Source organism: Diabrotica undecimpunctata, chromosome 3 (genome assembly GCF_040954645.1).
Source record: "Diabrotica undecimpunctata isolate CICGRU chromosome 3, icDiaUnde3, whole genome shotgun sequence".
In the NCBI taxonomy this organism is placed as follows: domain Eukaryota; kingdom Metazoa; phylum Arthropoda; class Insecta; order Coleoptera; family Chrysomelidae; genus Diabrotica; species Diabrotica undecimpunctata.
Genome location: NC_092805.1, coordinates 164524629 through 164550933, shown reverse-complemented (window position 1 = coordinate 164550933; position 26305 = coordinate 164524629). Strand labels below are relative to the sequence as shown.

The window sequence follows — 26305 nt, the reverse complement described above, 5'->3', positions numbered from 1 at the left end:
GATCCCAAGAACAGAGACCATGGAACTATTGGTAGTAGAAGGAAAGGTAGAAGGCCAAAGATCAAGAACTAGATCTTTAACACGATGAGCAGGCCAAATAAAGACTCTGGTGGGAAAAGCCCTACATAAAGCCGTCCATATGCCACATAATCACAGCCAATGCAGAAGTGTGACCACACCCTCACAAGGGCCCAAGGAATGAGGAGGAGGAATAGTAAAATATACAACCTTTGTATTTTACATTTTTATTTACATAATTTTAGTAACAATTATTAATAAAATCACAACAAATACGATAAATCCTTGTTATATTCAGTCCAACAATAAACAATCAGACATAAATAAACAACACCAGAGATAATACTTCCACAATGCTTCCCTTTACAGGAATCCATTGGGAGGTAGTTCTTTCTAATCAGTCCATTAATGCTTTTTGCCTCCACCACCTCCACCACCGCCGCCTCCGTGCCCACTAGCGAATCCGTACTCCTTTCCACCCTTGTGAGCGCCTTTCTTTCCATAGTCGGAATGATGAGAGTGATGACTTTCATGCCCTCCATGCCCCTTATGGCCTTTATGGTCTTCGTCGTAATGACCTTTGTCGGAGTGACCTTTCTTGCCGTGGTGGTCGTCGTGGTGACCACTTTTGTGTGAGCCGCCCTTCTTGTGGTGGCCGGATTTTCCTCCGTGATGGCCGTGGAAATCTCCATGTTTTTCGTGATGACCACCTATAAAAATAGTAATAATTAAATATAATCGTTATTATAAAAGAAGTTCATAAAATAATTAATACAATAATGTTCAAAAAGCTACAGAAATTGTTAACATTCCAAACTAACAAATGTGATTAAGGTATTACCAAAAAATATCTGTAGCTGAACCAACAATATTACATAGGAGCTGCAGCAATGTGATTACTTTAGATTTGTTTGTTGAACATACCACAGGCACCTATGCCATGATCAATCGACAAATCCCAGTAGTATTCTAACCTCAATGTGTAACATAATTTGCCCAGATGAACATGGAAAGAAGAAAAGTGCTATCTAAGCGATGCTTCAGAAAGCAGGTGGACTCTGAGGATTAAAGTATGAGCGCATTGTCTTACGTGGAGAATTTTAATCTTAATTCTTCAAAATAAAATAAACACGAAAACAAAAGGAAACAATTTTATCGTAGATATGAGCGACTTCCCTCAGTTTACAAATATGTACATGAAGAAAAACTTACGGTTTTAAAAGATTCGTTATTGCCTTGATATAATAGCTCTAGGTAAAAAACAGATCTACCGAAGTACCAAGGACTAGTTAATGGAAGAAGTAATGCAATAAGTACGACCATTATAAAAGAAACGGCTAAACAGTTAACAGAGATAAAGATATATTGAATTACCTTTATGGTAGTCGTCGTAAAATTTGTGTTCCTTGTGATAATCATCCTTGTGTGACTTATGATGGTACCCTGTGGTCTTTTGTCCCTTCTTGTGGCCCTTCTTTTCACCGAACTTTCCGCCTTTGTGACTTTTACCAGAGGCATGATGTTCCCCATGGTGGCCTCCTTCATCGTGATGGTGTTTGTGGTGACCTGGAAAACATTTCACAAATTTAATAAAAACTTAATAATTTTATAAATAATTCCGTAGTAGGTAAAATAAGAATTAATAGAGTTGTCAGCAGAATTTTGTATTATCGCCAACATGGCACAATGTTTATTCGAAAGAAATATTTTAGAAAATATGTGAGAATAATGGAACTGATGCAAGTGAAACCACTTTCACTGCTTTTAATATTGAAAATACCTACAGTTTCCTAAATAAAATAGTAGAAACAAGTGAAATCAGATTATATAGAGCCAGAGTCAAAAATCATTATTTAGGTAGACCATACACATAAAAATATACAGATAGGTAATGACCAAGACTAGTAATGCTAAATGACATGAGTGATAATAATTATGGTTTGACTTTGAACAACCTTGTTCATGAATTTTATTACATTCTTCTTCTTCTTCAAGTGCCATCTCCGCGGCGGAGGTCGGCAATCATCATAGCTATTCGAACTTTTGAGACGGCTGCTCTGAAAAGTTCATTTGATGTACATCCGTACCACTCTCTCAGGTTGCGCAGCCATGACATTCTACGCCTCCCTATGCTTCTTTTTCCTTGGATCTTTCCCTGCATGATCAGTTGAAGCAAGGTGTATTTCTCTCCACGTGTAATATGTCCGAGATATTCCAATTTTTTTGTTTTTATTGAATTTAAAATTTCCATTTTTTTGTTCATCCTTCTCAGAACCTCTTTGTTTGTGACGTGTTCTGTCCATGATATTTTCAGAATTATTCTGTACACCCACAGCTCAAATGATTCCAGTTTTTTCATTGATGTAGCATTCAAGGTCCAAGATTCCATTCCATAAAATAAGGTCGAAAAAACATAGCACCTCGCCAACCTAACTCTTAGTTCCAGTTTTAAATCCCTGGTACATAGAACTCTTCTCATTTTGTTGAAATTTGCTCTAGCCTTTTCTATTCTTATTTTTATCTCCTGATTGTAATCATTTGTGGAGTTAATCATTGTTCCCAGGTATGCATATTTGTCCACTTGTTCGACGTTTATTACATTACTGACAAATAATTAACTATGGATTTAATAATATGGACTAATGGAATTTTACTTATTGCATATTCTAAGGCTAAATTGAATAACAACGGTGATAAGGGGTGTCGTTGTATAAGTCCTGATGTTCTGTAGCAGCAATGTTCTGTTTCCTATCTTTAGCTGTACATATGAGTCCGTCACGCACATTTGAGTTAGCTCCACTAATTTTCTTGGTGGAAAATTGAGGACACTAAATAAACAATCCGTGAACAAATATTTGAAATGTTGGCATATCAAAAGATCTTGAAAAGTTGTTAAAGGGATAAAATAACTAGCTAGAAAGTACTTGAATATATGAACAAATAAAAATAAATAGCATTCACAATTAAAACATGAAAACTACGCCACCTGATATACTTTACATTTGGAAATAAATGACGTTTGCTGAAATTCGTTATGCAAGGAAGATACTTGGCAAGTGCAGCTTTGGGAGAGATAAGATCTCTGCTAGGCACTGTTGTCAGATAACCTCCGAAAATGTTTTGCTCTTAGTTTTATTTTACTGTTCTGGACAGCAGCGTTAGGGGTTAACATCGCTGTCACAATAGTCAACCTTTTTAGCGGAGACAGGAAATGAACAAAAACATTTATAAAACTCTTTTTATTACATTTTTCAAATTTTAAGCATTTTTTACCACCCAGAATATTTTTTTTTTCAAATATCATTTATATAATTTTTAAGACACTTTAGATTACCCTGTATATAATTGTTAGGATTGCCTTTTTTATTAAAAGGTAAAATTATGTAAATCCATTATTAGTGATACAATGTATTGATTTTACAAATAGACTTTCAAATAGTCAATGTTTCACTGTTTGTCCTAGCACGACCGATACATATTTAAAGCACTTTTGAAATTAGTTCGTTTGTGTTTGAATTTGTCGCATTCAACGGTAGTACATTTTATTGTTAAGTTTGTATTACAGTGCTCACATATTAGTTGGTTAATTTTGAAAATAGGTACACGTGTATATAATTAATATGGCCTAACCGTAATCAGTAAACTACACTCTGCTCATGACAGTGTTTATAAGTAGGTATAGTCCCTACAACTATGTATTTAATTTGTCAGTTTAGACAGTTTAAAAAATCATTTTTGCTATTCTGTATGCCAGACTTCCAAGCCTTTCTCCTAAAAGAAAAAGACTTACATATGGCTTAGATTATCGGCGGGGTTTGGGTATCAAATTTCGAGAAAGTTATAGTTTAATGTTTTCGAATATGTTCTAACAGTTTCGAAGCTAATTTGCTTAGTTTCTTTCTAAGGTAAAAAGTCTGCTATAGCTATGTCTAAAGTTGTGACTGTAAAACAGATTTTTTGAATTACAATTTAATGAGTACATTGACCTATAGTAAAAGGATGATTTTGGTAAAGAAAGTATCCCTTTACTATAAGACTTTATAAACTCAAGAGCGTAGGCGTAAAATTTCGGGCCAATGCTTTTTAAATGCATTCACTATTTTCGAATCCTTGAAAATCCCACCTCGAAAAATTTTAACGCAGAATGAAAGATTACATTATGGCCGAGGGCCAAAAGTTCCTGAAAACTACTATAATGTTTATTTTAATAAGTTACAGGGGTAAAAAAGAAGAGACAATTAAGTGTGATTTTTAATTTCAAATATCTCATTTAAAAGAAACTTCTTGTATATTTATTAAGGGACTTTGGGCCCTCGGTAATAACGTAATATTTTATTCTTCGTTTAAATTTTTAAAAAATATTTATTAGTTTTCTCAGGATTCGAAAAAAAATAAATGCATTTAAAAAGCATTGGCCCGAAATTCTGCGCCTACACTCTTAAAGGACGACAGAAGTTTAGTGTATTGAACAAATAAAAATAAATAGCATTCTCAATTAAAACATAAAAACTACGCCACCTGATATACTTTACAAATATTATGCTGTCAATAGGTAAAGGCTAGGATTTTTTTACATTCTCAGAGAATGTATGACGTAAGGTTAGTTTAAATTTCGACTGCTACATCTTTTTTCGGAAACATGTTATTTATTCGCCTCTTATTACATGTGTCTGTATAAAAAATCATATATTTGCCGTTTAATTTGACAGGAGACATATTAAGGACGCTTTTATTTTTCACAGCGTTTATTGAATTTGAAAATGGCCTCCTTAAAAATCCTAGTTGGAAAAGACTGTCTTTAAGTCGACTTCCTAAAATCTGTTTTGAAAGTCATGTGGTATTTTATGATAACTTTTTGAGCTTTCAAAAGGCCCATTAATTTTTAATTCGGATTTTCAACGGATTGTATTATATAACTTCAACTTAGAGAGACTTCGATTTAGAGAGACAATCAGGTAAAATGCTTAAAATGTCCTGGATTTTTTTATTTCTAGATTCATTGGGCCAGAGCTGATGCGTTCGGTTTTTTTTCATCTGAGTGCCGATTTTATTTCGTATCAGTAAGTAGCCGGATTCAACATCCATTACGTGTACATCCAGTGCACAGCATTTTGTGTGACTAAACTTTAATTCGATGCTGTGTCAAAAGTTTCAAAACAGTGTAAAATCACATGTACCTCCAAAATATTTGCATTTTTACAAGTTATTACCATTTGCTTTTAACAAGTATTATTTGTCGGCAAAGAATTTAAAAAAAGAAATTTAAAAAACGATTAATGCGACCAAATTTAATGCTCTGCTAAGTAAACTAGATGACTGGACATTGATAACACGCGATCTTTTACTTTCTACTTACTTTGAAAAAAAGATGTTCACATTATCACCTAAAAATTGACACACATAATTTGATTTTTTTAAACTCTGCTATACAATCTATACTTGGGTAATGAAGAAATCTATCTTTAATTTACGTTATGGCAGCTATCCCAATTAATGCACAGAAAATAATATAAAAACTAGATGTAGTTTCTTTTCCTCTAATTTAGATAATTTTTGTAGATGTAAATGGTGAATGCCAATAAAAAATCCAGCAGCTACCTTTCTTGACAGAAAAATCGACTGTACCGAACATTTGTTAGAAATAATTCACACGTAAATACAATGATAGGACGTAGCGTTGCAGCTATTGGAATTATAAAAAGAATATGTACCGTAAATCCGTAAAAGTGAGTAATTGCCACTACACAACATTGAGAAACCTAGATATCTTACGATTCTTCTTCTTCTTCAGCCTGTTTGCATTATGCCTTGGACAAAGGCCTCCCCATCTATCCACCGTTTTTGTGGTCTTGCTCCTCTGCGATTGCGCTAGCGTGGTCTCCAATGTACAATATTTCTCGTCCATATTTCGTTGTTTTGTCATGCTACCTGTCCTAACCACCTTCATTTCATTTGCGCCATTCTTTCAATTACAACTTTCACCTTCGCCTGCTTCGCATATCCCAATTTTGTATATGTTCTCTCAGAGAAACTCATTTATTGTAAGGTGAAGATACAATTAATGTTAGAGAAATGAAAAAGGACCAGGAGCATGTAAGATTGATATTCAGAAATGGAATAAATTATAGATAGAGTTACTAAATGATTATGTGAGTAATGTGTTTGGTTTTTAAAGATTAGAGTCACGTCATGTGTTAAATACTTATTATGTTGCAGTAGATATTACACAAATGGTTGGAGTTCATCTTATAATTAGTAGATTCAGGAGTTTTCTTAATGTGGACCATTTCAAGGAAAAGCCGGTTTTGATAATTATCAACTTATTTTAAGATTTTTACATTAATAAAGTCAAATGCACAGAGTTTCTTATGTTGCAGTCACTTTTGTGATAAATGACAGGTTGCTTAAGCCATTGTTTGACATACACTGCAATTTATTCGGAAAATTATGTTGTTCATTAATAAGTTTAAGCCTTTATTTTTAAGGAGATCCTTAAATTTAGAAGTGGATTGTATTTAATTAATTTTATGTTCGAAATTGTTTTGAAAAGTGGGACAATTTGGTCTGTCAAATTTTGTATATAACGTATTTTTTTTGTATGTAACTAGTTGTGTATATGTATGTAGTATAATCTTGCAAACCATTAAAACATATTTTTCACTTTGAAATTGTTAGATATAAATGATTCTAACACAAACGTAATAAAATCGATGCAAAAATTTTCTCCCTTATGCTATTATTACCACAATGTACTCTAAAATCTGATAAAATGTCAGCTGACGCAAAAGCAGCAACTGTCGTGTGACCTTAAAAGGCGTGTGCGTTATAATTGTTGTTCACAGTTTAAAATACATACGCTTTTAAATCTATGTTTTAGCATTAATTCTAAATTAATATGTAGTTATCATTACTGTTGTCTCAAAGAATCTATAATTAACCACTAGAGTAGTAAAACGACTTAAATATATATATATATATATATATATATATATATATATATATATATATATATCATTATCACCCAGTCCTTTGCGTCCACTGCTGGATATAGACCTCACTCATATTTGTCCATTGTGTTCTATCTTAAGCACTTTTCATTCAATTTCTTGACATTTTCTTGACATCGTCAGTTCAACAAGTAGGGAATCTTTGTCTACTTCTTTTATCGAACCTCGACCTCCACTCAAGCAATCTCTTCGTCCACCTTTCATTACTGATTCGGGCGACGTGTACGGTTCCATTTCAGTGTGGAAATTCGGGAAATTACATCGGTATTTCCTATTCTCCTGTGTGAATTGTGTATGATGTGAATTGTGTCCCTCCAATACACATACTCCATGTGTATTGGAGGGACAAAAGAGTCCATTATATTAGACGATGGGGTAGAAATTAGAAACTGTGATGAATACAAGTACCTGGGTATGAAGATAACTCAAGATGGAACACTCGATGCTGCTATAAAAGACAGAAACATACAGGGTAGAAAAGCCATATCCATGATGAACGGAATTCTGTGGTACCAAACAATATCTAAAGCGAACAAACAACTCATATACAACACCATACTTAAAAGTGTAATCACAGATGGCAGCGAAGTTTGGCAAATGAAACAAAGAACAGAGAAACTGTTACTAGCAACAGAAATGGACTTCTGGAGAAGAGCAGCAGGAAAATCAAGAAGAGATCGGATACCAAATGAGAGAATACGTGAAATGATGGGAGTCAAGCATACAATAGTTGATGACATAAAAACAAAACAGTTAACATGGTACGGCCATGTACAGAGAATGCCAGATGACAGGATTCCAAAACAGATTTTGACGTGGACACCACAAGGGAGAAGGAAAAGAGGAAGGCCGAGAAAAAGCTGGAGAGAGGGAATTAAAAAAGAACTAGAGGAAAGAGAAATCCCTCCAGGCCTATGGCTGAATAGAGAAGAATGGCGGTTAGGAGTCGGAAGGCGTCGGAGAACGCTGTAAACCGATAGTAGTAGTATTTCCTGTTCTTCTTCTTAAGTCTTTATTTCTAACTCCGTCACAAAGCGATATACTCAGCATTGACCTTTCAATTTTCCTCTGAGCTATTTGCAGCGTTTTAGAAGTTGTAGCTGTCAATGTCAAAGTTTTGGCACCCACTAACTGAAGTTCATGTAGCGTTGTACATATCTCCTTGAGTTTGTCCCAGAACAAAACTATGTCGTCTGCGAATTTCAAATTGGTAATCTCCCAAAGTCAATGTTCAGTCCTTTCTTTTCCCAGTTGAGTTTTTTACAAGCATATTCTAGTACTCCGGTAAACAGTTTAGGTGATAAGTTATCACCCTGTTGGAATCATCTGAGGATCGGTAGTCAATGCGGCATGCTTGTAATGCTTCCAGGATTTTGTCAAATTCTACCGTGTCAAAGGCTTTATGGAAATCTACAAAAAGCAGAAAACTAGTGGTCAATTGTATTCGATAGTCTTTTCTATTACCGTTTTATTGCTCTGTAGGTGATTATTTGTTCCAAATCCGCTACGAAATCCCGCTTGCTCTATTGGCTATTAGTAATCAAGTTTTTTTTCAAGACTACTATTTTACTATTCTTGTAAGGAGTTTGTATAGGTTACTAAGAAGACATATAGGTCTTTTTCTAATTGATTGGGATCTCCTTTTTTGTTTAATAGAACAACCTCAGCATTGTGCCACTTGTCGGGTATATTACTGTCCAAACGGCACATGTTAAAAAGGTTTTTTATTTTCTTAAGTAAGCAAGTGCCTTCGATTTTAATTGCATCAGTAACTACACAATCTTCGTCTGGAGATTTGCTATTCTTAGCTTTTCTTAGGGCTAGTTTCATTTCGTCTATTGTGATTTCCGGTACTAGTTCTGATCCTTGGTTAACAATGTCCTTTTTCTTTGTTAATATTTCTAGTACTTGACCTTCTCTGCTATTTGCTTTGTGTCGGCTTGTGTTCAGCAATTTGTAGAATTCTTTAACTATTTTAATGGTTTTCTCTCTGTTGGTTGTAAAATGACCATTTCTATCTTTAATCTTTATTATCTGCATTGTCCCCGTTTTAGTTTATTTCTCAACACTTTCATACTTTTATTGTTCTCAACGGTATGTTCGATTTGTTCTTGGTTGTATTTTCGAGTGTCTTGTCTAACAGCTTTGGATATTTCTTTATTTAATTTTTGTAGTTCGTCGGCTTTAGTTTCCGTCTCGCTTCTCATCATCATCATCTTTGGCTCTACAACCCTGTGTCGGTCTTGGAATGTTCAAGAATTAGTTTCCATTCTCCCCTATCTTTCGCCCGGGCTTTCCAATTTCTGACCCCTAGCTTTCGCAAGTCCTCTTCGACTTGAGTTTTAAATCTAGATCTTGGCCTGCCTCTCTTCCTAGTTCCTACTAGCTCTTGATATAATATCTGTCTTTGGGGGTCATAATTATGTGTGATGTTAAGAGCTTCTTCAATTTTCTTCATTTTAACAAGTTCAAGCCATTGGTATACCAAGCACCTTTTAAATGTGATTTTCACAACTTTAAAAGTGTTCTTATCCTTATACCAGAGGTATATGTTATATTATTTGTTCTTCTGTATACTCTTAAAGTACTAGTAAATCCTGTTGTATAGGAGGTAGTCAATTCTCACAATCTTAGGTAGTTTTACTACTTAAGTTGAGACAGATAGGTAACTATCTATCTCACTATCAAAGTATTTAATATTTTAAGAATTGGCTACTTCCTATACAACAGTATTATGGACTCACATTGGCAAACTTTTTATTATTTTAATAATAAATACTCTTAAAGCAATAATCAATACTAATAAATACCCATACAAAACGTCTAATATCCATTAAACATCTTTTTTAAGAAGATTTATAAAATCTAAACTATTGCTCTTATCCTTTATAAATTTTTAATAAATATGAATGGAAACCAAAAAAAGTTTTTTCTTATTTAAAAACTTTTTCCTGTCAAGAATTTTCTCTTCGTTCTTCTAAAATTAATTTAGAGATAAAATTATATTACGAAGCAACATCAACCAGGCTGATCAATAACTTTCTTATAGGGAGGTCCTGTAAGGTAAAATTGCAAGGATTTTTTGTTTACTACACTTCTAGAATATATAGGAGAGTTGCTGTGAAAACTTTTTGTAAAATTTAGCAAATAAAATGTATATTGTATGTAAATTGCATGTAAATAAAAAGCAACGAAAAACCAGTGATTCTAACAAGCGAAATAAAAATCTACATTAGACGATTAAAAAGTAACAAAAGTCCCGGACCAGGTGAGGGAAATTATAATATTCTCCTGTAAAAACAACTTTATGACATTGGACAAATCACAATAGAAATTGCTTTTATTCTATGCGTATAGCAAAAGTACAATAGATTTGTTTGAATATACACTAATAAGATAAGTTTTATGAGCTTCTCGTGTTCCCAATCCATTTCGAATTGAGTATCACTCATCTGAAACTCGCACTTCTTGTAAATTCGTGTATGAATGATTCTGAAAAAAGTTTTAAGGGCATGAGACATCATGCTTAACGTTCGATAGTCATCGCAGTGTTAGGCATTGGATTTTGTTGGTAATGTTACGAATGTTCATTTTAGCCAGTCTGGCGGTATTTTACCTGTGTCATATATCCTATTGAATAGTGCTATTATTAAGTCGAGTTATTAAGTTAATTAAAGTATTTTGACATTAATATTGTCTGGACCGGTGGCTTTTCCGTTCTTCTGAGCTTTTACTGCATAAAGAACTTCTTCTTTTGTTATTTTTTGGACCTTTTTCATTTATTCGATCACCGGTGGATGGTGGAGAACGTCGTCAAAAAGTGTCTGAATGTATTTTTTTCGTCTCTTCAGTTTGTTTTCTGTACCTGTCATTATCTCGTTATTATTATTTTTTTAATGTTGTTTCTTGTCTCTTTCTGTGTCTACCTGTTATTTCTTTCACTTTTTCATGGACATTTAAAGTGTCGTACCTTTCCTGAAGTGATTGGTTTAAATTTTAGTCCAAGTATTTTGCTCAAAGTATGAAGACGAATAAAAATATCTCTTTCTTTGCTTCGTTGACTTCGAAACAGCGTTTGACTGTGTTAATCGCAAGAAATTACTGAAAGTAATATCGGACTAGAATAGAAATGAAGGGTCAAGTTTTCATTTGCATTTACAAAAGCAGAGAGGTAGAACGAAACTATATTAATTAATCCATATTCGGAATTACTATTCTAAAGAAACTTAGACAAGATTCGACAACCTTTGATTTGGGTACCCAACTAGCATCATTATCGATAATCAAAATCTTTTATGCTTCATATTGTTGCATAAATGTACTGATCAAGAGTAACGATGAAAGTAAGTAAAGGTAGGTAAAAAATATTCTTCTGCAGCTATTGACTTGTGATTTTATTTATTATTTTGAAATAATAAATAAAAAAATATCAGCTAGAAAGTTATTCTCTTTCATCTACACACTTTCTGCATTTACAGCTCATTTCACGTTGGGTGATATCTTCTTCCTCAGATGCAAATCCACTAATGGATGTTAGCGATCACATTTTGCATTAATTCTCTATTTCTTGCAATATGTATCAGAGATTGTATGTCGTTAATCCCTGTCCATTGCCTTATGTTTCGGAGCCAGGACATTTTCTTGCGTCCCATTCCTCTCTTGCCTTAAATTTTCCCCTTGATTATAAGTTGGAGGAACTGGTATTTTTCATTCCGCATAATGTGACCTAGATACGCCGTTTTCCTTTTCTTGATGGTTTCGAAAAGTTGGCGTTCTTGGTTTATTCTTTTAAGGACATCTATATTTGTGATTTTCGCTGTCCATGGTATTTTTAGGATACGGCGATAGAGCCACATTTCGAAAGCTTCTAATCTGTTTATATCGCTCGTTTTGAGTGTCCAGCCCTCTACGCCATATAGCAGCATTGACCACAGGTAGCACTTAGTAAACCTTAGTCTCAGTTGAAGATCGAACTCTGAACAAGTCAGTACCTTCTTAAATTTTACGAAAGCTTGTCGAGCTTGCTCAATGGGACATTTTACTTCCCTGTCCGATGCCCAGTCTTCAAAAAGCCACGATCCCAGGTATTTAAATTTACTCACTCCTTCAATGGACTTAGTATTCAGTGTTATGGTGGAGTTTTCAAGTGCATCCAAGTTTCTGGAGATGATCATAAATTTGGTTTTTTTGGTATTAATCTCTAATCCCATTCGATTACTGTATTCTCCGATTATAGTGACAAGTTGTTGAAGATCGACTATGTTGTCACAAATTAAGACACCATCATCAGCATATCGTATGTTGTTGATCAATACTCCATTCACTTTGATTCCCATCTTTGCATCCCCCAAAGACTCTGGAAATATGGCTTCCGAATAAATATTAAATAAAAGAGGGGAAAGCACACATCCCTGTCGAACGCTCCTTCTTATATGTATGGGTTTAGATATAAAATTGTCTATTTTTAACTGTGCCGTTTGATGCCAGTACAAGTTTTCAATGCATCTTATGTCTTTGGGTGATATAAGCTAGGAAAATGGGCCAGCAACTATTCCAGTCTACTTCAAGATTTTGGCTCAGATGTCTTGACATCTTGTTCGTTTGACAAAGAGGAACCTTTCATTGTTAAGACCAAGGCTTAAAATGGGACGCTACGACTGACTTTTCTTTATTCTTACTGTCCCCTTGATAAAATTTGTACTAAGCGAAAATCAATCGTATCTTTGAAATTCTTGGTTTGATCTCTCAATGTCTAAGGGTTAAACGTCTTCTACAACCATGGTGGAGCAGACACAATTAAATGTATCTTAGAATGATAAACCAACTGGGTAAATTCAACAGATATGGCATAATTTTAAGCTAATGATTCGTCAAAAATCATTTGATCCGTAGCAATAATTTTTTGAAGGATTGACAATTTTAATGAGAAATTAATAAACATCTTCTTGATGTTTATCATGAATAGTTTAGTCGTTGACTAAGGTCCTACATTGAAGTAAATCTGTTGTATCTGGATAATGCTGGTCATCATATAGACGATTAAACCTTGGATAATTTATACAAACTTATATGTAAATGACGAACCAACCTCACCCTATTCCATATCTTGTATAAATTGATGAAGTTTTTTTCTCTTCTTCTTAACATGCCATACACCAAAGTGCGTAGGCGACTATCTCATTACTAGAATTCTGTTCTTGGCGGCGTGACAGAGCTCGCCTGTATTGTGTATTCCTGTCCATTCTTTAATATTTCTTAACCGGGATAATTGTTTGCGGCCGGCTCCTCTCCTACCTTCGATCTTCCCTTGTAGGATTAACTGTGGTATTTCATATTTTGCTTCTCTCAATATGTGCCCAAGGTAACCAATCTTGCGTTTTTTAATTAATTTAAAGAGTTCTCTTTCCACGCCGGCTCTCTTAAGGACGTCATCGTTTCGAACTCTATCCACCCAAGGTATGCGCATCATTCTTCTTAATGACCACATTTCAAATGCTTCAAGTTTGTTGATAGATGTTTTTTTCAAAGTCCACGTTTCCATGCCATAAAGCAAGATGGACCATATGTAGCACTTGACCATTCTGTAGCGTATTTCGAAATGTAGGTTTTGATTACATAGGAGCGGTCTGAATTTCACAACAGCTTGTCTTGCCATTTGTATTCGGGTTTTTATCTCTTGTTGTGGATCCGATTGGTCATTGATTGTGGTGCCAAGGTATTTAAAAGTTTTCACGCGTTTTATGCGATCGTCACCTATGCATATTATCGGGTTTTCTGAAGGGTTTCTGCTAATGACCATATATTTCGTTTTCAAAATGTTGATTTTGAGGCCATATTTTTTACCTATGCTATTCACCCTATCAAGTAATAACTGCTGATCTTCCAATTTATCAGTTATAATCACTGTGTCGTCCGCATAGCGTAGGTTGCTAATTGGTATGCCGTTCACCTTAATGCCTAATTCCGTGTCTTCTAATGCTTCCGCAAATATATTTTCAACACATAAATTAAAAAGCATCGGAGAGAGTATGCAGCCTTGGCGGACACCTTTCCGGATTTCAAATTCATCCGTATATTGGTCTTGATCAATCCTCACCTTTGCCATTTGGTTCCAGTATAGATTCTGAATAATTCTGATCTCCTTCTGGTCAATGTTGGCCCTATGTAGTAGTTCCATCATGATATCATGTTTAACATTGTCAAATGCCTTCTCGTAGTCGATGAAGGTGAGGTAGACATATTTTCGTTGATCTAAACAGTTTTGTATTAAAGTGTTCAAACATAAAATTGCCTCTCTTGTTCCTAGTCCTCCCTTAAAACCGAATTGTGTTGACCCGCTAAGTTCTTCTAGTATCTTGTACATTCTTGAGTGTAATATCCTAAGGAAGAGTTTCAGCAAGTGACTCATTAAACTGATTAAGCGGTGTTCATTGCATTTTGTGGCATTAGCTGTTTTTGGGATCATCACAAAGGATGACTGCAGCCATTCTCGCGGAATGTAACCAGTATCATAAATTCTATTGGACAGCTTTACCAAGATTTCGATATTCTCCTCGTCTAGTAGTTTTATTGCTTCTATATTAATTTCATCTGGGCCTGTTGCTTTATGCATCTTTGTGGTTCTAACTGCATATTCTATTGCACTTCGCATTATTGATGGCCCTGATAAGTTTTCGGAAGGAAGTTTGCGCGTTGGTTGTGTTGGTCTTTCGTCATTAAAAAGTCTTTCTGCGTATTCTTTCCACGCCATTGCTATGGCGTTTTTTTCTAGGTAATATCATTTCCTTTCACACCTAATAACCTTTCAAATAATTTATTATTATGTTTTTGATCCCCCTCCAACCACAAAAGCATTGAAGTGTCTTTAAGTGTCCTAAAAGGTTTTGTCTTTCTTCTAAGCATATACCGCAGAGTCCTTGTAAAATGGATAGAAAATATAAAATAACTTATGTTGTGTACTACAAAGCTAACTATTAAAAATTTCATATAGCTCTAGAGACGGATTCGCATTGTTTTCATTATACTGTAGTTTGTCCACCTTAGAAAAAGTTATTAAAGGAGTTTCTGCTCATAATGTTTTATTTATAAAATACGACGCTTCTCTACGCTTCGACTTTATAAAAAATATAAAAGAAATAAACTACGTGAATTCTTTTTGTTGAATGCTCAGGGGTGGTGCGTGACTTCAAAGACAGTTAAACATGAATGTAACTATAGGAGAAAATAATGATAACACAAAATTATTTACAGATAAAGTTTTTATAATACAATGTTCTATTTTAATTTGGAATAAGCTATAATACAATTTACTATTTAAGTAGTAAATTGTATTAAGATGCCATAAACTAACTTCAGAACAATAAAAAGTTCTTAAAAACCAGGTTTCTAAAAAACACCACCTTTTATGATTATTTGAGAGTAGATTTCAGATGTGAAAACGTAAAACAGCTTAAACAGCTTTAAAAAAAAAGACAAAGAGAGTCTAAAGAAAAAAAAAACGAAACGTTAAATATAGAACTTGGGAAATTGTACCTTGTAAAATTTTACCTAAAATTTGACCTTGTAAAAAAACCTACTCTTTCTTGCTTTCTGTTCTCTTTTATTGATCTTACGAGAATCGTAATAAATGGCAATTTGTTTCAGCGCTTCAGACCATGTAGGTCATTGGCTTCTTGTGACCTCTATTGGTTATATTTTTCAAAGTTTTCTCTTCCATTCCTTCATATTTTCTACACTTTTCTACTCCCACTCTTCCTAAGTCGAATATTACCGATGCCAACCATTTTCTTTTAGTTCGATATCCCTTTTACTTTTCTCCTGTATATTTTACAACCTTTTTTTACAACCTCTTACTATCTTATAATTTATTTCTAAATTAATAACAGTAACCAAAATAAACCATAAAACACTCTTAAGAGAGTTTTTTGAATAGTTATTATTTAGAGACAGTCTGGTTGTTGTTTGAGTATATCCAATGCATATCTAATACCTACATGATCCTCAACTAACACAGCTCAAACATTTTCTCTTCCTAACCCTGATAATCTAAATAAATACTGCCTTAATGTGAGTAAGAATATAACATCAACTATTTTGCTACAGCACGATCCTATTTCCTATCTTTACAATTCAAAAAAGGTCTCGAATTCATTCTTTATAAGACCAGTTGATAAATCTGAACTGATCCAAACAATCAGTAGTAGTATTAAAAGCAAATCTTCCTGTAGTATTGATGGACTATCCATAAAAATGTTCTTAAATCTTCCAACAAATGTGTTGGAAGTCCTTCTTCTTCTTCTTAGCCTTCTGTCGTCCATGTTTGAACATAGGCCTCTCCCAACTCCTTCCTCCGGTCTCTATCCTGAGCAATTTATTTACAATTTCTTCCGGCTATTCTTTTAATGTCATCAACCCATCTCATCTGTGGTCTTCCTCTTGGTCGTTTACTTTCATAAGGTATCCAATGTTGTATTGTAGTATTCCAACGTTGGTCTTTTTGTCTAGCAGTGTGGTTCGCGAAGCTCCATTTAAGTTTCTTTGTGGTTCTTAAGTATCCAACTAAGTTTTCCAAATCTTGCCCATGCTAGTCTTGCTCTTCTAGTAATTTCCGCACTTTGGTTCTCTTTGTCAAGTCTCAGGATTTGGCCTAGGTAGATATATTCCTGGATTTGTTCTATCTCACTGCCATTTGTAGTTATACGTCTGGGGTCATCTGTGTTTGTCATTATTTTTGTTTTTTTATATTCATTTTTAGGCCGACGTATTGGGAGCTGGCTGCTAGTTCCCAAATAATAATTTGCAGTTTCTCGAATGTGCTCGCTATAATCACTATGTCGTCAGCGAATCTGAGGTGGTTTAACTTTTTGCCATTAACGTTAATGCCATAGGTTGACCAATTTGTAGTTTTGAAGACGTCTTCTAGGGCTAGGTTGAAAAGCTTTGGCGATATTACGTCTCCTTGTCTCACTTCTCTCTTAATGGGGATGGGATTTGTATTTTCGTCTAGTTGTACTATCACAGTTGCATTTTCATATATATTATGTATATTATGTATATACGATTTATGTAATGTTAAGAAATTTTAATTTTTTATTGTTATTTTTTTTGACTTTTTGTAAGCTTTGTCCAATTTTTTGTCTTTTTGTTCAAGCTTTGTGTAGTTGTACAATTTTTTCAGTGACAATAAAGCATATTTCTATTCTATACCACAATTAAAAGCAAAATATCTCCTTCTTTGGCAATCGTCTTGGCAATACAGGATATTCTTTTTCTTCCTGGACCTCGCGTTTCAAATATTTTTCCTTGGAGGGTGGCTTGTACGGGGGCATATCTGGATTTATTTTGCATAATGTGTCCGAAGCTTTCAAAATTTGATTACTTACTTAATCCATGGCATTACAACCCTTCGTGGGTTTAGGCAACTTGGCAACTGACTTAACAACATGCCTCCATTCGTTTCTGGCATTGTTTCTTCTCGCCAAATGCCTTGAATTAGCTTGTATATATATATATATATACAACCCTTTTCCTCCATGTTTTAAGAACTCTGCAGGTACCTATTATCTGGTGCCTTATTATTTTTAAGTTTTTTAATTGTCTGGGTTACTTCTTCGTATGTAGTGTATAGGTCTTCTATTTTAGCTGTATGCACTTCTATATGTGATATATTTCTGCTAGACTGGTTGTTTAACAGTTGATAGAAGTATTTCTTCCAGGTTCTTAGGATTCATCTCTGGAAATATAATGTTATTGAATATAATGTTTATGTTAGTCATCCAATTCGATTGTCCTTATTCTCGGGAACCGCGTACTAGTAAAATTGGAGGATACGCCATAATCGATACCCCTAGTAATGGTTATTTTGATATATACTTTGATTTTATTATAAATGTTAGTAATATATTTATTGGAAATAAAGACCAAGTCATGTAAACTGTTTTTTATTCATGATAAACTTACGTTGTTTTGTCAAAAATATCTACCTGTTATTTAAAAAAACTTTTAAGGCCCAAAAAAATGTTTAAACATTGTAAATTTTGAACGGATATGCTTATCAATTCAATAAAAAATGTACCTTAAAAGAAATTCTAAAATAATGACAAAGAAAAATAAGAGTATATTTAATCTTACCTCCATTTATATTTCATAGCATTTGCCTTTTTTTTTTGAGGGCGACTATGCCCAAAAGAAAATCGAGACAAAGAAAATAAAGTGTTCTTTATAAATGATGAATTAACTCAGAACATCACCGCACTGTATAACTCCCAAGATTTCGAGAGGAAGCTGAATTGTGATGTTAAGTACCCACAAAAAGTTGTAATCTCGTAAAAACGAAATAAATTCTAGAGACAGTTCTAAAAAAATATGCTACTTCTCGTGATCTAGAGATATATTTTATTTTAAAGTTAGCTTACGCTAACTAAAGAAATATTTGGCTCTGATTTTACGGTGTAATGTGTACACTAAATAAAAAATGTAACATGGATTTCTTATAAGATTGTAATAATAACTTAAAAAAATCGATTCTTTAGTTTTTTTGCCAGAGAAGTCCACCCTAGTGGTTCAGTCAAAACTACAATCGGTGTCTAAAAACTAATGACGTATTTGGATGAAGCAATAAAAGTTTTGTGGAGAAAAGTTATGAAAACTTAATTTTAAATTAGGATTCCGAATAAACTAGATAAAAATCACCGGTACTTGTAAACTATGATAGCTATCGTAATTTTGATATAAAAATCTTTAACTAGCTAAAAAGTACGTTCAAATAATAGATATGTAATATTTTCGGTGATGAAAGTTTTTTAATTCAGAGTAAAAATGTTTATCGAAAAAAATAAAAAGTATCAGGAACTTCTTTTGATACTACGAAGGAACTATTTCGATATTCATAAACTTTTGTAAAAGTTGTCGTTCTTTTATTGTGATTATTGATTTACCAAAAACATTGGAGATTATTATCTATTTATTTGAGGCAATCAATTGTAAAACTACCTATACAAGGGCAAAGCTGGGTGACAAATATATATTATTATGAGAGAGGCATATTATTATCATAAAGACAGGTAATAAAACCTTTTAAGTTATTAAAGTATATAGGGACAAGGAAATATATTAGGGTTCATTTAATCATATAATCCCATATTTGGCCATTTTTCTTTTCTTATTTACATTACTTTTTCTTTATTCTTTCCTACTATAATATTTACTACATACTAAAAAAAAAATTTGTTGTTTTTGTATTTTCAGTTTCTAGTATATTTTTTTTATTTTCATACATAAAGTTCTAATTCGATATGGAAAAATCATGTTAGATTAAGCTTAAGAGAAAGTCGATAGGAGATTCATTGGAAGGAAGATCGATGGGAGCTATCGTAGAGGGTAATCATCGTCAAATATTTGGGACAAAGTAAGCAATGCTAACCTAAGAAGGTACACAAAGTGAATCTTGGGCAATCATATACCAGAGTGAAGAAAACGTAGTGATATCCAAACTAGTAACAATATGATACAAAATCATTCATACCATTCTACTTCTTCGTCAATATTCATGGCAATTCACACTTCCGATACTACTGGACGAAAGAGATCAGCAAACGTGCAGCAAAATCAAGCCCTTAAATTGTTTAACCAGGTTGTCTTCCAATTGTCTTTTTTATCGACTCCTTTTACCTTGCATTTTTTCTTGTAATAATATTTGCACCAAGTTTTATTGCTGGTCCCTCATGAAATGCCCCAGATGTTGCAATTTTCTAACTTTAGTATTATTTATGAAAACGTCTTTTTTCCCTTCATTCTACATTCGTGACTATATCAACCACTTATTCATAATATTCTTTTGTAGGTCTACAATTTGAAACCTTTCAATTTATTTAGCCTTCAACCCATAAAATAATACGAAGATTACTTAGGATCTTGGAAGTCTTATCTTTTATGTTCTTGCTTATGTTCAATTTAATGTTCTTGCTAAGAACAGAACCCTTCTTAATTTGTTGATAGCATTTATTGCCTGTCTCAATCTTTGTTTTGAACTCTTCTGTACTCGTTATTTTCATTAATGAGTTTTCTCTTCTAATAAATCAGAGGATAAGTTTAGCAGATTAACAACTGGGTTTTCGTAGTGGAAGATCGTGTACAGATGCAATATTCGTTATAAAGCAAATTACTGATGAGAAATCACTAGAGTATAATAGACCAGCATTTCTGTGTCTGATTGACCTAAAGAAAGCGTTTGACAGAGTATGAATTAAATATGTAATATATCTTCTGTATAACAGAGAAGCTCCACTAAACATTGTAAAAACTATTGAAAACATCCACCAAAACAACAAAATAGAAGTCAGAATATATGGAAAACTTACAGAGCCTATAGAAATAGGCAACGGAATAAGACAAGATGATTGATTGAGTCCCATGCTCTTTAATTGGATCATGGATGAAATTATCAAAAGCGTTAACAAAGGAAGAGGATACTTAATGGGAATCAAAGAAATCAATATTATATTGCAGACGACGCAATATTGATAGCCCAAGATGAAGATAGTCTGCAAAGACTGGTCCACAGATTTAACATAAGAGCAAAAGAATTTAATATCACAATCTCATCTCAGAAAACTAAAACAATAGTAGTCAGCAAAGAACCAACCAGATGTAAAATTGGCATTGTACAAAGGCATTGGCAAATGTACATAGGCATTATTGTGACAGACTCAATCAGCGAAATATATGGAAAAGTGATTAAATATAAAATAGAAAACAAACTTTATATAAGCAGTTATTGCATTTAGATCTTAAAGAAGTTTATGAAAGTATTTCACAATATAAAATTTGGGAATCACTAGAAAAAAACAAACATAAACATGCTATGGCTTACGATCCTATTATCATTACGCCACGTTTGATTTTTCTTCGCCGTTGTATCCTATTCGTCTAATTGAATCACGTGCCATATTGCACGTCACTATATGTTAAGTTGTTTAAGTGTTATTAGCGTAATGCCCTTTTGATAGAACGTATTGTATGATTTTTCACTTGCGTTTCGTTACTTAGTATTTGCCATTTGCTCATAAGAGATAACATTCTTCACCAAACACGCAATAGCGTTTAAAAAACAAAGGACATATGTGTAGAACGACAATGAACAAACCTTATTTAAGATAATGAAATGACAATACAAATTAGTATTTATTCTTCTTTGCGTGCCATATCAGAATTATCCGACTTTGGCGATCACTATTCCGAAGGCTTCTTGGTCTTCTGCAATATGGAATAATTGTCTTACATTTGATATATAAGTTCATTTAAAAATGTTTTTTAACCAAGAAACTTGTTTCCTTTGTACAAATTTTATATCCACTTATTCTTACTATATGTCCCAGATAAGACATTTTTCTATGTATAACAGTCTTTGTACTAACTACAAAATAGTAAAGAAAATAAATACCTAGGAATGAAACTCACCTATAACTGAACAATAGACGAAGCCATTAGAGAGAGAAACATTCTCGAAATCAAATCAATAGCACTATTAAATGGAGTACTATTGGATAAAAATAGTAAGAAAACTACACAGATGGTTTTCTGGAAAAGAGCCGCAGAAAATTTAAAGATGGAAAAGGTTAAACAGTTAATCTAGTTTGGATATGTACAAAAAATACCCAATACAAGATTTTCCAACGAAACTATGTAATGTAAACCAGGAGAAAGAAGAAAATACGGAAGATATTTACGAAGTTAAAGAAAAACGGTGGGCGAAGATTTAAGAAATCAAGGCATGGAAGAAGATAACTAGGTAAAGAAGAAGATCTGAAATCTGAATTTAATTTTTTTAAGAAAGTTTGTTAAAAATACACGTCTATAACCAAACTTACATTAATGATGTCAAGCCATAAACGTCACGTAATTAAGCGAAAATTGGTAAAAACTGCTGTCAGCCAACTTAATAAATATTTTACAACCAACCCCAATTATACATACAGATACGTACAAACGATAAAGAATTTATATATCGAAGGGGAATTCGTCAAAAATATTGCTGATATAATGATATAACCCAAAAAAGAGCAAAAATTACTGTTTAATATAAAATAAATTTGACACATCGCTAAAAAAATTAAAAAAGTTCACGTGTGAAATCGATTCTAAGCTAACAATTGACAGTTTAAGTGTGAATAAAGGGGTACAAAACACCTTTAATTTACTTTTTAATTTAAGGATCACTATTATTTCATGAAGTGTTTAAATAAAACTGTTGAATATTTATTTACCCCCTTTTTCTTCGTGATGTCCGGCCGAGTGATGTTTGCCATGTTTTCCGTGTTCTCCTTTATCGTGGTGATGATCACTTTTATAACCTTTATCTCCCTTTTCCCCGTGACTCTCGTGGTGATGAGCGTGATGTTCGTGTCCGCCACCTTCTTCATGGTGATGCCCGTGTTTTGATTCCGCAACGTCCAAATCTGCGATCACTAACGCTTTATCTTCATCTTGGATAATCCTAGCGATACCCGAATTTGCGAAACACAGGCAGAGCCCGGCAATACTTACGAATAACAGACGCATCGTCTGATGGAACGATTTGTGATACTGGATTAGTTATTATTCTTCGATCGCATTTATAGGAATTGGCATTTCCTTAACGTTATATCATTTTGTGCATTGAGTTTTATGCTACATTGAACATCTAAGATTTTTTGGTAAGAATTTGATGTTTTTGTGGTTGTTTCGATTTTTATGTAATCTGCTTTCTCCTCATAGTGTTTCTGTTGCGATTTTGAGGTCGACTGAACTATACAGGGTTAACCTTAAGATACTTTCATTAAAAATAATATACTATAATATGTCTTTATTATTACTTAAATATTTTAAGTAATAATAAAAACATATTATAGTATATTATTATATATATTATAGAATATATTATATTATTATAATTCTTTATTATTACTTACCGGAAACATGAAACAATGCAGTACCTATACCCGGTTCACAATTTGTTGATAGCTCACTACAAGTTTAACCTTAATTAGAAAACTGAAATACAGAGAGGATAAGTAATACGATATAATAGTAAAAACCAACCTAAAACTGACGGTTTAAGACGTTTTCGACTAACCCACCTTATATCTAAAGGAATACAATATAGAGTATATGATTGAAACATTTATTTGAACTAAATAAATATATTTTTTAAATTGTACTTATGTAAATTGTATTTTTTAATAAAACTTATTTATTTTATTCAAAAATAAAAAGCTTCTTGCCATTTGTAAAAGATACATTTATTTAATTAAGGAAAAAGTCGCCAAATGTCGCCTGGCAAAATTTCCAATGTGTTTTAAACGTATCCATTATTTTCGAATCCGGAGAAAACTAATAAATATTTTTGAAAAATTTAAACGCAGAATGAAAGATTACATTATTATTTAGGGCAGAAAGTCCCTGAAAACTTCTACAGTGTTTATTTTAATATGTTATGTAACAGGGGTGAAAATAAAAGAGAAAATATAGTATAATTTTTAATTGAAAATATTGCATGCAAAAGAAACCTTTTTTTTTCTAAAAAATATTTCATTCTGCGTTTAAATTTTTCAAAAATGCTTTTTAGTTTTCTCAGGATTTGAAAAAAAATGGATACATTTAAAACACATTGAACATTTTGACAGGCGACATTTTGCGCCTTTCCCCTTTAATACCTTACGATTACAACTACTATTACTTACCTTATATAATTACGATTAGAAAACTATTCAAATTCAAAATAAATAGGATCAACTTCGGAATTCAAGTCATCTTGAGGGTTAATAATTAGGTTAATAATCTCTACGGTCGCATCAATTATGTTATCAAGATCCCACATTTTTTGTTCTTCTTTTATTACATGTCTTACTGCATCTTTCCAGTTTTGTTTTGTAATATGTTATAAAGACTCGTATAACAATTCACGTACAACTTGTATTTTATATGAAGTATTTTTTCTAGGCACATAACTTTTCATTTGTGCTCAAATGAGTTCAATTGGATTTATTTCGCAGTGGTAGAGTGGAAGTCTAAAGACTGTGATGTTTCGCCTTTCCGCCATTTTGTCAACTACGTATTTCTTGAACTTAGATTTTTGTTGCCGGGCAATTTTTAAAAGTTCTGCTTTTACCATTCCATCTTTGTAAGGCAGATACTTATTCCGCAGCCAGTCAAGAATATCCTGTTTCTTCCACGCATTCGTTAGAAGTCTTTCTACTAGTCGTGAATGATAAGGTGCATTATCTAATACTATAATTGAATTTGGTGGTATGTGTTCAATCATTTGCTCAAAATACTCTTCGAAAACATCAGCTGTCATCTCCTCGTGATAGTCTTTTGTGCTTTTGGAATGAAATTCCAACAAACCATGCTTAACAAATCCTTTTTCACTGCCAATGTGAGCAATTATTAATCTACTGTCTTTACCAGAAGGTGGGGAGATACCAGTAGACCAACCTTCCATAAAGGCTTGCCTGGAGCTTAATATATTTTTATCTGACCAAATTTTTTTTAGAGTATGACCTGAGTTTACACACGTTTCATCCTGGTAGAAGATGGGCCTTTCTTCAGCCCGGAATTTTCGTATGAATCTTAGATAATTTCTTCTCCAACATCATCTTCTCCTCCCGGTCAATCAAAAGTGATTTTCGGTCTGATTTCTCCCACCGGAAATTTAATTCTTTTAAAACTTGCCACAATTTAGTTCGTCCGATATGAGGCAAATCCGGGCCATGTCTAACTTCTTGTAAAATTTTGTTTAGGTTTGGTATTTCTTTTTTGAAAAAAAATCCATAAATTTTCCTTCGAATACCATTTTTGGCAAATTCATCAATTTCAATAGGCTTTTTCCCTCTCTTTAAGTTTTCGTTTGTGTTTGGCTATACCGTGTTTTTTTCTTTCTGATAGGAACCTATATAAAGTTGACTCTCCTACGCCAGTCATGTTGGCACAACTTTCGACTATGTTGCGAACAATGTTTGTGGGATTCTGAGAAACCAGAGCATCGTGAACATTCAGGACAATAGTCTTCTCTCTTGGTGAATAGACAGACTTACTGACTGTACGCAACAGTACCGGTGTAAAACTTGATGATGAAGCCATCACAAACAATCCAACAAAACGAGCACAAGCGAAAGGTACGTATATGTTCGTAGGTATATGGAATAAAAAATCACTCACGCACTGCATATATCGTAATAACTTCACCCTTTCAAGTTAAGTTTCGAATATAATTATATTATTAAAAATCTGGAGAATTCCATCTTAATTATCTTGGAACGAATAGTACCTTCGGATATGAATTCCAGGTTTTCTAGTAAAGTGATTAAACGCGAAGATTAGTATTGAAATATCCAAAGAGATAAGGTATTCTTATTTACAAAATTGTTAATGGTTAAATTCTTATTTTTATTAATATAATATAATAACCAACATTAGTCGTGAAAGTTTTAATTGTTTTTTTGCTAAATATATTAGTATTAAAATATTATCAATATTATATATATAGCAGTATTAAAACATATTATTATTTAATGAATAAACACCTTAGGAACGCCTATGATTTACGACCGTTTTATGAGTTTGAGGCATATTTCGTGCTCTCAACAAATTGTGAACGAAGAATAGAAAACTATAGACCAATCAGCTTATTACATCTATAAAATGTTTACCCGAATAACTACGACAAGACTAGAAAAAAAAGGTTGGATTTCTACCAGCCCCGAGAACAAGCTGACTTCCGCCCAAAATTCGAAACAAACGATCATCTACAAACAGTAAAAACCTTAATAGAAAAGTCGCTAGAATATAACAGATCCCTGGTACTTATCTTCGTAGAATTTCACAAAGCCTTCGATACTGTGGAACAAGACAACATTATAACTGCTCTAAACAATAGTAGAATAGACTAGCGGCTTACAAAGTTAGTACAAACGTACGAAAATGCCACAATGCGTGTGAAACTACATGATACCACCAGAGAAATACATATAAAGCGAGGTGTGAGACAGGGCGACACTCTCTCATCTAAATTATTTATAACAGTCCTCGAATACGCCTTAAAATGCTAAAGTGGGAAAATAGAGGAATAAAAATAGACGGGGAAATGCTCAATCATCTGCGTTTTGCCGACGATATATTACTTATTACCGAAGATCTGCGTGAAGTACAACAAATGTTACAAGAATTAGAAAACGTATCTTCATCAATAGGTCTAAAAATGAACATCAGTAATACCAAATTTATGACAAATTTGGTTCCAAACA

The 26305-nt window shown here is 33.2% G+C and overlaps 1 protein-coding gene across 1 annotated transcript; it reads right to left on the bottom strand.

Moving 5' to 3' along the window:
- Positions 1–235: 235 nt before the first annotated feature.
- Positions 236–22614, bottom strand: LOC140436281 (uncharacterized). Its single transcript, XM_072524987.1, has 3 exons — positions 22289–22614; positions 1393–1584; positions 236–728 (listed from the first exon to the last, which is right to left on the bottom strand). The coding sequence occupies exons 1-3, from the start codon at positions 22581–22583 to the stop codon at positions 424–426; spliced, it is 792 nt and encodes a 263-aa protein (XP_072381088.1). The 5' UTR covers positions 22584–22614; the 3' UTR covers positions 236–423.
- Positions 22615–26305: the final 3691 nt, after the last annotated feature.

Excerpts from the sequence above, each read along its gene's own strand:
- LOC140436281 (XM_072524987.1), bottom strand. The coding sequence starts at position 22,583 with ATGCGTCTGTTATTCGTAAGTATTGCCGGGCTCTGCCTGTGTTTCGCA. Across the intron at positions 1,585-22,288 it reads ACATCACGAAGAAAAAGGGG|GTCACCACAAACACCATCAC; the intron begins GTAAATAAATAT and ends AATGTTTTCCAG. Across the intron at positions 729-1,392 it reads TTACGACGACTACCATAAAG|GTGGTCATCACGAAAAACAT; the intron begins GTAATTCAATAT and ends CTATTTTTATAG.